Below are 12820 nucleotides of genomic sequence, written 5' to 3'. Positions count from 1 at the left end.
TAAGGTCGAGTATAGATTTAAGTGTCAGGAAGCCTTTCAGAAATGGAGTGTAGCCACGTCTGGAAGTGAAACATGGACGATAAACAGTTTATACAGGAAGAGGGTAAAAATCGTAGAGGGAGACGAAGAGATGAGTAAAGTAAGTAAAAGTTCTAGTTGGTCCCTGAAAAACACAAATGGCCTAGTTGGTAGCACACTATCCACAAAGGTAGTCTGATGTTCCCAAATACTAGTATGGCATACAGTTTTAAGTTTCCACACAATGTGAGCGAGTATTACATCTAAGAACTGGAAACATGTGGTAAAATTATTTTGTCAGAGAATACTTTTGTTTTGTATCTATAGTTATCTATAGTTTGGGAATAAAAGAGAACATTACAAGCAAACAGTGTAATTCAAGTAATTGGAGTGGGTATGTAAAAGAAAGTGAGGTGCAGCAAAATTTTGTTAGAAACAAGAAAATTTAAAACTGATGTATAGTTGACAACAATGCATTTTTTAACTCACTGCACACTCCTTACGGCATTAACAGAATGTTTTGAGTAAGTTTTAGCTATTGCATCATGTGAAAGTTATCAGACATTTTGGGTGAAATAACTACGAAAGTTACTCCATTATACAGGGTGTTACAAAAAGGTTCGGCCAAACTTTCAGAAATTCCTCACACACAAAGAAGGAAAATATGTTATGTGGACATGTGTCCGGAAATGCTTACTTTCCATGTTAGAGCTCATTTTATTATTTCTCTTCAAATCACATTAATCATGGAATGGAAACACACAGCAACAGAACGTACCAGCGTGACTTCAAACACTTGTTACAGGAAATGTTCAAAATGTCCTCCGTTAGCGAGGATACATGCATCCACCCTCCGTCGCATGGAATCCCTGATGCGCTGATGCAGCCCTGGAGAATGGCGTATTGTATCACAGCCGTCCACAATACGAGCACAAAGAGTCTCTACATTTGGTACCGGGTTTGCATAGACAAGAGCTTTCAAATGCCCCCATAAATGAAAGTCAAGAGGGTTGAGGTCAGGAGAGCGTGAAGGCCACGGAATTGGTCCGCCTCTACCAATCCATCGGTCACCGAATCTGTTGTTGAGAAGCGTACAGACACTTCGGCTGAAATGTGCAGGAGCTCCATCGTGCATGAACCACATGTTGTGTCGTACTTGTAAAGGCACATGTTCTAGCAGCACACATAGAGTATCCCGTATGAAATCATGATAACGTGCTCCATTGAGCGTAGGTGGAAGAACATGGGGCCCAATCAAGACATCACCAACAATGCCTGCCCAAACGTTCACAGAAAATCTGTGTTGATGACGTGATTGCACAATTGCGTGCGGATTCTCGTCAGCCCACACATGTTGATTGTGAAAATTTACAATCTGATCATCAGAATCGAGGAAGTACAGCAAATACTGACGAAACTAAAATGAGCTCTAACATGGAAATTTAAAGCATTTCCGGACACATGTCCACATAACATCTTTTCTTTATTTGTGTGTGAGGAATGTTTCCTGAAAGTTTGACTGTACCTTTTTGTAACACCCTGTATATAATGATTATGAATACTCAATATAACTACAAGACTATGGAAAACAAGACCTTTAAAACTTTAAGACAGTTTACAGCTTTAAAAGTAAGCAAACTATGAAAGTTATGAGTGAGTGAAGCAGCAATCCTGTCCTTAATGTATCATGTAAAGACACTGTGTGTTTCTATACCTTCAAACAATATAATTATTTCTTCTTAACATCTTTGCATATAGATTAAGTTTTCAGTGTTAATCAGATAGCCCCACAGCTGTCCTCTTCCTTTCTAAGTAGCAGTGAAAGAAAATAAGTGCATACACAGTTTCTTGGCAAATTAAAAATGGCAGAAACTCAGTGAACTGACTGTTATATAGTGACACTTTTCTGGGAAAATGAATCATAGCAATTAAAAGTATGTGTACACTTTCATCACTGAATTAAGAACCATTAAATGACACAATCAGCCTCCTCTTAGCAACAGCCATCCGTTGTTACTGCATATATATAATCATAAAAAATAAAGTACAAAATTGAGGATACTGAGCCTAATATTTTATTGACAAAAGTTTATTCTGCAATATTTACAAACTGCACTTTCCAAATATTAAAACTATATCACTGAATACTGTATAATGCATTTCTTGAAAGCAAATTCATATCATCATTTATTATGAATAGCAAAATTCTGATTCTGCTTTGTCAGGCTGCAAGAATTCTGAATGTTACAGCACTCAAAGTTTAGCAAAAAGAATGCGTAACCCAGAAATTTTTTTATTTATTTACATGAACTAATACAGATTCCACAATAAATACAATTGTTCATCAGTGTAAACATTTGTGCATCTGAGAAGGTCTCAGATTTAAAAATGGTGTTTGGTGTTATTGTCATGTTGCGAGCTAAATGTTACACACACTCACATATACACACAGCTTGTGTAATTTAGGAATTATTAAGATTTTGTTAAACAAGCAGTAAATTCAGCACTTGTCTATCAAAGAATAATAAACCATGAAGAAAGCAACAATTCTCTCTGTTAATCCCGAAATATTATAAATGACCAAATATGCAGAGAAAAGTACAGCTGTGAGTTTTAAATACCTAATAAAAGCATTTTAATGGAAGGATAGAAATTTTACTGCAGTTCTTTGGGGAAGTGTGTGCAGCATTAAAAGATAGATGAAAGGGTATAAATATAAAACCATGTTAAGAATAACTTGCCACAGTTATTGAAATGTGCTGTTGGAATAACACAGCAAACATCTGTCAAGCCATGCAATTTACTTCTTATAACAGGTTCAGTTCACAGAAATGAGCCTTTTTTTTTTTTTTTTTTTTTGGCATGGTCTCCTCAGAATGAGGGAGGTGAAGGGGGGAGTGGGGGGGGGGGGGGGGGGGGGGAAGAGAGAGAGAGAGAGAGAGAGAGAGAGAGAGAGAGAGAGAGAGATATTTGGGAATGGGGAGTTACTTTTCTATTTAATATCAGCTGTCATTACTAAGAATGTGACCTTTTGTTTTAGACATGTGAAAAGATAAATAAAAGAAAATTTGAACTTGAGTTAATTTTTAGGAATAACAGCAATAAATCAGATTGGTCAACAATAAATTTACTAACACATTTCAGTATACAACAACAATCATCGTGAGTAGGGAGGGTTACTGGCTTTTTATCTACATGATCGAAACATATTCATGCTACTTGCATGAACAAACAGGCAACTGGACTGCAAGCAAGGTGTTTTTCTTAACAAACAACAAAAATAAAATAAAAATTGGTGCTTCACAATCAAAGCTACTTTGTAATGTTCCAAAGTGCTCCACAAGAGACAGCTAACACATGAAACTGTGATAATTAAATGCTACACACTCTTGAAACAATATAGTTGACAAGCATTATGATCTGTGTCTATTATATATATTTTTTTAAAAAACAAAAGAAAAATGCAGCTTCAAGAGAACACATGTAAAAGCATATAACAATATTTGGTAATTTTCTATATACATGATCTATATACATAGCAGTCTTCTTGAAAGAAAAAAAAAGTAGTCAGTGCAAACTAAAAAGATCTCCTGCAGATGGTAGAGGGGCCAGCCCTCCTGTCACATCAGGCAGTTGAGTCAAGTCTGGGAGATTCTGAATGTGAGACTTTATCTCCTGACGTACAACATACACCTTCTGTAGTTTCTCTTTGTATTCCTGGAGAACACAAAGGAAAAATATATTGATTATTTTATTAACACATGTAAAATAATCAATGACACATCTTATTATTTAAAAAAATCCATAGTTTTATTATTAAGGCTCTCATACTCTACTTTATGAAGTGAGTGAACGAAAAATATTTGATTTTGTTCCATAACTTTTATTAATTTTCTGCTAAATTAGTATTTTTACCAACAAAATTGTCTTGCAGATTGACAGTGATTCTTTATTTCCAAACTGGGTATACTCTTAAATATTTATAGTGGTAGTTATCACCCCTTTTTTCTTCTTCACAGAAACAGCACTTGTGTCCCGCAGTGACACTGGAACCATTTAAAAATTTCCCACCAAAGGCATTGGACTTTTTTCAGTATACACAGATAAGAAAAGTTACCAGTTATCAACTCGAATATTAGTTTCAACACTTCAATGCTTTATTACGGATGGTCCTACTGGAGGTGGTACGGACTGTGAAGCAGCCACTGAAGTTACAGATACCGTTTGAACATCATGGTTGACAACTATCATCCAGCTGTCTCTTGGCCACTTTTGGCCGTGGTCATTCATGTGAGCAGCCAGCTGTTCAGTCTACTGTAGACTGCCATACAATGGTGACAGCTAAGTCAGTAGACTACATGGCTGCTTTCACAGGTGACCCTACTTCTGATGGTTAGGAAATGCCTGTGACTGGGCTGGAGTAGGTCATCTACTCACCTCACATTTGATCATGGTCTTCATGTTTTCTTGTTTCCTAGAATCATTGACATAACTGGCTTTGTGTAACTGCCACGAGCTTGCCTCGGTACATGTCTGCCAACCTCCATTTCATTATCACTACAGTGTGGTTCATCTGTAAAGGAGACCACATATAGAACACTAGTGCAACCCATTCTGGAATATTGCTCGAATGTTTGAGGATCCCACCAGTTTGATTTAAGAAAGACATTGAAGTGATTCAGATGTGGGCTGCCAGATTTGTTACCGGTAGGTATGATTAACAGGAGTGTTTACGGACATGCTTCGTGAACTACAGGGGGGATACCTGGAGGAGAGCCAGCATTCTTTTCATGGAAAACTATTAAGAAAATTTAGAGAACCAGCATTTGAAGTTGACTGCAGAATGACTCTACTGCCACCAACGTACATTTCGCATAAGGACCACAAAGATAAGGTAAGAGGAATTAGGGCCTAAGCAGAGACCTATAGACAATCATTTTTTCCTTGCTCTATTTGCATCACGTATCATGTGGTGGCTTGCGGAGTATGTGTAGGTGTTCATGTAGTGGGAAGATGACTGCTTCAGAACCGTGCCACCTGGATTCTTCCCACCACAACTACAATCACAACAACCACCACCTTCAACTTTTGTGCACTGCAAAGGTGGGAACTCTGTTTGCCACATATCCTCTATTCTCACAATCCTCTTGTCTTCAACCTTCACTAGTCCCCATCTCAGACCTGCCTCTATCCTCTACGCCTCCTCTCCTGCTCCCACTCCCGCCTCACACATGCCTCTGTGCCCCCCCCCCCCCCCAACTTCCGTAGCCCTTCTCAGTCCTAAAGCACAGCTTTCCTGATTATCTAGCAGTTCACCATCCTGTCTCTACCATGCAACTGCACACTTCCACAGGCACCACTACATAATATTCCCCTATCCCCACCCAGCTACCCCTCACTCTCCCCATCACATGCTGCTTTCTGAGCCCCCAATATCCACCCCAATCAAGATCACTGCTCTCCGCAATAGGACCTCAGCAGCTGGAAATAATAGTGTGTGTGTGTGTGTGTGTGTGTGTGTGTGAGAGAGAGAGAGAGAGAGAGAGAGAGAGAGTGAAAAGAATTACAAAGTCTGATGATCAATAGCTTTTCTATGTGAGGAGTAGCAATATATCTATTTTTCCATTAAAATGACAATGAATTCTTTTACACAGCATTTAATTTTCAAAAAGCCATTCCATTGAGTGTACATTATGAAAAACCACACTCTTTGCAAGGTGGTTGTGACTAATTCTGAAGCTACCTGTTAGAAAATATGTGATAAAAATCTCACGAACTGTAGTTGCTAATAGCAGCTTCACCAAGGTTGAATAACCAACATCATTATAATCTATCTGAAAATGTCTGCTTTACCTTTCACAATCATTTTCACACCTAAAATAGATCCAATTCTGTGATAACACAGAATATCTGCTGCACTTTGGTACAAATTGTACCTCTTCTATTAATTGTGAACACTTTCACGTTTCTAGCTCTTCGGTTTTATAACTTCTTGTTTCTTGATGTGCAATAGACCCCAAATTCCACTGATGCATCAAATTATTAGGTTGATGTTTATTTCTGCATGGCCAATTATTATTTTAAAGTCACTGCTGAGAGTTTTTGTATGGAATGTAGCATTATATGGAAGTGAAATGTGGACATAAATAGTGCACACAAGCAGAGAATAGAAGAGTTTTAAATTTGTGGTATAAAAAAATACTGATTAAATGGGTAGATCAAGTAACTAATGAAGAGCTGCAAAATTAAACTGAAGATGAATGAGCTTATTGTATAATGTAGCTAAAAGAATAGATATGAGGCATCATCAAAGAATAGTCAACCTGCAATTGAGGGGAATGTTCAACATAAAACTGCAGAGTGAGACCTAGGCTTCACTATAGTGAGCAGGTTTGAACCGATTTAGATTATAGGAGTTATGCTGCAGAGATGAATACATTTGAATTTGGACAGCGTGGTAAGCTGCATCAAACCAGTCCTAAGCTGCTGCTGCCACCTGCCCCCCCCCCCCCCCCCCATACACACACTCTATGGAGACTGCCAAGGTTGTGTGTGTGTGTGTGTGTGTGTGTAGGGGGGAGGTTTGCACACATGGCAAAAAAGAAAAAAAATTTTGCTGCTTGTCTGCATCCCATGAGTTTTATTATCAACAAATCACATTATGTAGGATACCAGTTTTCAGATCAAGCAAATAGCCAGAACACAAAACTGAAATCTTGCTGAGGGGATCACAAATTGTACTTGGTAGATCACAAATTGTACTTGGTAGAGCAGGAAAGGAGTGAATTAGGGTTGCAATTATTAGGGACAAAAGGTGTAAAGCAGAGGGAGAAATAATGTTTCGAAAGAAGTGACAGATAAGGGAAGGAGAGTATACTGTGAAGTCCACCAGCCGTGAAAGGCCAACAAACAGTATTCACATTCTCTTGCAACATGTAGAAAAATTAAGACTATCAGAAGGGAAAATTAAAGCAGATCACAAAAATTCAGACTTGCCAACTATCACCCAGCTACTATCATGCAAGTAGTAACCACTCTGACTAGAAAAGACTTGAAAGCTGTCTAAGAAAGCACTGCACCAGAAGCCAACACTTAAGGCACTAATTTTCCCCAAAAGGGGCAAAAGCTGATGAAACAGGGCTCAAACTGCTTAAAATGTTCAGCCTGTAAGGGCAGAAGCATTCAGTTCCCATCACGCTCAAGTTGGGTCTAGGAGTGCCACTGAATGTCACTAAGAAGTAGTTGAAATGACAGCACCACAGAGAAAACTTTGTTTAATACAGGAAGACCACAATATGAAGTTGCTGCATTGGTGAACAGTGCCAACATAACCAGAGATGCAACATAGGCTGTTACTTATAAACTGCCATGCGTTGTCTTTCAATTATCAATCCCCCCCTTGTTCCATCCCTTGACACATTTTGTGTACTTCTGAAGTTTTCATACTTTTTTTTCCTTTCAATGACTCAAATACTCTGTGAGTTGTTACCTTTACTTCTAAATTATGTAAGTGTTGTACCATATTCACTCAATTGTAAGAGAACTTGCGGTTTTCAAAACCTGCACGGTCACCTTACTCAACCACTGTACTAAGGTCAATGTTTTTATGTTGTGTAATAGGTTAATATAGGGGTTGCCTTAGATTTATAGATCATGCTCTATCAATTGAAACCATGTGTAGACTTATTTTGATGATTTCATGATTGGAGGGAGGACAGTGAGAGCTAGGGGAGGGAAGTGGTCAGTGGGCAGCAAACTTCAAATTGCACCGACTTTAAAATTCGACAAATAATCAACAATAGCATACATTTCCGCAGGAGATGGGAAAAGTCTTGATAGGCACCAGTGGTGCAACAGGGTTGACTGCATTCACATTGAGGTATGATGGGAAGAAAATGGAGCATCAGCTGCTGATTCTATGCTGCCAATGAGACAACAGCAAGCAGATGAAGTGTGGAAGCAAGACATGAAGGAATATTGACACATTCTCACATCTGTATAAAAGAGAGAGAGAGAAACCTGCTGGCATTCAAAACAGCTTCCAGTCATCTCAGAATGGAAGAATACAGATTCTGTGGGTTTAAGAGGGAATCTCATTCCATTCTTCCTGCAAAATAGTGACAGATCAGGTATCGATGATGGAGGTGGATAGCAATCGTGCACCCTTGTCTCCAAATCAGACCAGAAATGCTCAACAATAGGTGCTAGGGTGGTCAAGGAAAATGCAATCATTCAACCTTGTGCTCACAAAACCAGTCCCAGATGATGTGAGCTGCATTAACAGAGGCCCTGTCATCTTCAAACACTGCATCAATACTGAGGCAAAAACATTGTATACCATGAGATGTATCTGGTAAGTAGAAATAGTCACATAATCTTTGGCAGTAATGAGACCTTGCAGAGTGACCATGGGCCCATGGAATACCACAAAATGGCAGCCCAAATCATCACTTAACCCCCACCATGTTTCACTCTTAGGACATAAACTCAGCCAGAAGTTATAAACTCTGTGAAACAAGACTCAGTCAACCAAATGATTTTCTTCCATTGTTCTAGTCCAGGTGTTATGGCTTCAGCACCATGTTTTCCTGTTACAAGCATTTGCATCACTGATGAGTGGTTTTGGAATTGCAGCTTGCCCTACAATTCCCTACTTAAGGAGCTCCCTTTGTGTTTTTTCAGTGCCAACAGGGCTTGCGAGTACAACATTCAGTTCTGTAGTGACTTTTGCAGCTGTTGTCCTCTTATTTATCATAACAATCGTCTTCAATGGTCATCTATCACGATAACTCAAACACACACTGTCATACTTGTTGTGATTTAACGAGTGATATTTTACCACTTCCCCTATCAGCGGTATAAATCTTCAATACTGTGCCTCTTGAAACATCAAACACCTCAGCTCCCTTGATTACGGAAGCACCCAACATGTGAGCAGCAACAATTTGCTCACATTCTAATTCACTTAGCTTCGACATAATGAAATCACAACTACACTGAAGACTGTTCTGACCAAGACTGCCCACCTGCAATGTATGACACAATATTGGAGCTGTTCACGTTCAAACACATCAGTGCTGACTACAGGCTTGGCTAGAATCTGCATTTATGTTCAAGCATCCTCAGATCCCATCATACCCACAACTTTGGAAATTCCAACATATTCAGAAGAAACAGCCAAATATTTGTGAAAATCAAAATTAAAAGTTTCATTGCTGAAACTGTCATCCCGGATAATGATACCAACATTATTATTATTACTTCTTTCCTTTCTCAGACGTTATGTCTGGTTAAAAATGGAAAGTGACACAGACCTTGATCAAGCGTGACTTCCTTTTAACTATACGATATATGTTACATTACATTTAGGAACTTTCAGGTAATTGAACATGTATCAATAATTACAGATTTCTGTAGTTGTATATATACATTTGGATGTAGCTGTACTGCGTTGATGTACTGGTGGATATTGTGTGGTATGACTCCTGTAGTTGATAGTACAATTGGTATAATGTCAACTTTATCCTGATGCCACATGTCCTTGACTTCCTAAGCCAGTTGGATGTATTTTTCAATTTTTTCTCCTGTTTTCTTCTGTATATTTGTTGTATTGGGTATGGATATTTCGATTAGTTGTGTTAATTTCTTCTTTTTATTGGTGAGTATGATGTCAGGTTTGTTATGTGGTGTTGTTTTATCTGTTATAATGGTTCGGTTCCAGTATAATTTGTATTCATCATTCTCCAGTACATTTTGTGGTGCACACTTGTATGTGGGAACGTGTTGTTTTATTAGTTTATGTTGTATGGCAAGTTGTTGATGTATTATTTTTGCTACATTGTCATGTCTTTTGGGGTAGTCTGTATTTGCTACTATTGTACATCCGCTTGTGATGTGATCAACTGTTTCTATTTGTTGTTTGCAAAGTCTGCATTTATCTGTTGTGGTATTGGGATCTTTAATAATATGCTTGCTGTAATATCTGGTGTTTATTGTTTGATCCTGTATTGCAATCATGAATCCTTCCGTCTCACTGTATATATTGCCTTTTCTTAGTCATGTGTTGGATGAGTCTTGATCAATGTGTGGCTATGTTAGATGACACGGGTGCTTGCCATGTAGTGTTTTCTTTTTCCAATTTACTTTCTTCATATCTGTTGATGTTATGTGATCTAAAGGGTTGTAGAAGTGGTTATGAAATTGCAATGGTGTAGCCGATGTATTTATATGAGTGACTGCTTTGTGTATTTTGCTAGTTTCTGCTCGTTCTATAAAGAATTTTCTTAAATTGTCTACCTGTCCATAATTTTTATGTCGATAAATCCCCTTCCTCCTTCCTTTCTGCTTAATGTGAATCTTTCTGTTGCTGAATGTATGTGATGTATTCTATATTTGTGGCATTGTGATCGTGTAACTGTATTGAGTGCTTCTGGGTCTGTGTTACTCCAATTCACTATTCCAAATGAGTAGGTCAATATTGGTATAGCATAATTATTTATAGCTTTTTTCTTGTTTATTGCTGTCAATTCTGTTTTCAGTATTTTTGTTAGTCTTTGTCCATATTTTTCTTTATATTGGTATTATCTATTACTATTTTTTGTCTGTATCCTAGATATTTATAGACATCTGTTTTTTCCATCACTTTTATGCAGTCGCTGTGGTTATCCAATATGTAATCTTCTTGTTTAGTGTGTTTTCCCTTGACTATGCTATTCTTCTTACATTTGTCTGTTCCAAAAGCCATATTTATATCATTGCTGAACTGAACACTTCTGTTATCTTTAGTAATTGGTTGAGTTTTTGATTTGTTGCTGCCAGTAGTTTTAGACCATCCATGTATAGCAAATGTGTGATTTTGTGTTGGTATGTTCCAGTAATATTATATCCACAATTTGTATTATTTAGCATGTTGGATAGTGGGTTCAGAGCAAGGCAGAACCCGAAAGGACTTAATGAGTCTCCTTGGTATATTCCACGCTTAATCTGTATTGGCTGTGATGTGATATTATTTAAATTTGTTTGGATATTAAGTGAGGTTTTCCAATTTTTCATTACTATTATTTCATTACTATTATTATATTATTATTATAAAAAACAGTTGCCATAGGCGACTGGCTTACATAGTAAACGGAAAAGGAAGTAAAGTTAAAAGTTTATGTAAGTAATTTCATTTTGTTTATTTTATATTTTCCATGTATTATCAAAATTTAGGCTATCAATACATGACATGTAAGTGTTAAATACATATAATATTTAGGCAGATATTTTATATCAATAAAACAGTTTATAGCTTCGATTGGTCACAATATGTTAAAAACAGAATTTTCACAAGGTGCCTTTCCTGAAGCCACCACTAATGCAGTACACATTTAACTGCTACAATCTGCATATCAGATTCACATAGCCTGTCCAGCCATAATACAACACTCAGTAGAGAGGGGAGGGGGGGGGGGGGGGAGATATGGCATAAGAGGACAGAAAAGAGAAGGAATGAAATAGGGTTGTGCTTTTAGAAGAAAAGGCCATGTGAGGGTTACAAAGAAAAGGAGTGGGAGGTACAGGAGACCTGTGAGAAGAAGAGGGTTATTTATTACACTGTTCCTTACCTCTAACCTCTGTTCAGCTTGTGCATAGAGTTCTCTCTGAGCCTGAATAAAATCTCTCATCATTGAGGAAACTTTCTTCCGGTCTTCCATTTCAGCTGCAAGGCGACTGTTATATTCTAGTAGTAACTGTACAGCTTCATTGACTTGTACTGCTAGTTTCTCCGCTGTTGCTTTATCTGTTGAAAAAAAAAAGGGAAGAAACTATTACAAAATCAATAACATTATGTTAAAAGCACATCATAGTGAACCAGCTATCAATCACTGAACAGAAATCAGCAGTTGTAGCACTTTGTCCATACGCATTTGTGTATTTTATGAGTGTTACTTCTGTAGGATAGATTTTAGTACTGCATAGCAGAATCTGTCCAACTTATAAAGGAACTGCTCAGCACACCACTTTTTTTGTGAAGTATGGTACAACAAAATAAAACAAATACTGAAGTAATTTCTTTCCTAATACACCATTAGGATCATACTTATTGTTTCCTGTCATCATTCAAAGGGATACAACTGGTAAAGATGCTTTTGGTAATGAAATGTTGAATGTATCTGTAGCTCTTTGGAAGAAACTTTGGATTATATCAATACTGTATGCATATCTTTGTTTGTGAACCTTTGGTATATTACTGTAATTGTAAACCAAGTATTTAGAGGCATTCATTAAGTGTACAGTTATAAAGCAACATGTAAACATGTGGTACTGGACTGAAATTTCATTTTGTAAATGATTTTATTAAATAGTGGAAAAGTATTTTGGCTGGTGTGTAGTGAAAGATTTAACAATCATTAAAAAGTTGAAGTGGAGACAACATCCTGGTTCACGGTATCATTTCACAGTACATATATCCAAGCAGCAACCTAATGCTTTTGCAGCAAGCAGAATCGAACAGCCAATCAAAAATTTCTACATGAACAGGCACAATGTTGAGCAATTATCATCATTGACCTCCACTTGCTCTATAGTCATCACACAAATGGAAGCATTACTTATATATATATGCCTGATTTTGTTGGCTCCGTGATTACTGAAGCCCACAGAGCAAGGAAAGGTGCCTCACTGCTTTAGACTATAAGATCAGACAACTACACAAACTTATAATTTTTTTGTGAGCATCCAGGAGGTTTCTCATTATTAGGGACGCCAACATCTGGTTGAAGACTGAGCCCATTAGAATAATAGCAGCCGGGTCTGGCTG

The 12820-nt window shown here is 37.6% G+C and overlaps 1 protein-coding gene across 2 annotated transcripts in view; it reads right to left on the bottom strand.

Annotated features, from left to right (window-relative positions):
• Window positions 1-2943: 2943 nt before the first annotated feature.
• LOC126473705 (regulation of nuclear pre-mRNA domain-containing protein 1B-like) overlaps window positions 2944-12820 on the bottom strand; it is an 83800-nt gene continuing 73923 nt past the window's right edge. Inside the window, exons 5-7 of one of the 2 annotated variants that reach the window (XM_050100946.1) lie at window positions 11625-11800; window positions 4456-4591; window positions 3602-3735 (exon numbers count right to left, since the gene is read on the bottom strand). In XM_050100946.1, the coding sequence (XP_049956903.1) occupies window positions 4499-4591; window positions 11625-11800 (269 nt within the window). In that variant the 3' untranslated portion in view covers window positions 3602-3735; window positions 4456-4498. Of the gene's footprint in view, window positions 3736-4455; window positions 4592-11624; window positions 11801-12820 lie in introns of both variants that reach the window. The other variant, XM_050100945.1, reaches the window with a different exon arrangement.

This window comes from Schistocerca serialis, chromosome 4, assembly GCF_023864345.2.
Source record: "Schistocerca serialis cubense isolate TAMUIC-IGC-003099 chromosome 4, iqSchSeri2.2, whole genome shotgun sequence".
NCBI lineage: Eukaryota > Metazoa > Arthropoda > Insecta > Orthoptera > Acrididae > Schistocerca > Schistocerca serialis.
The sequence above is the reverse complement of the archived record's forward strand: the minus strand, read 5'-3'. Positions and strand labels throughout refer to the sequence as shown.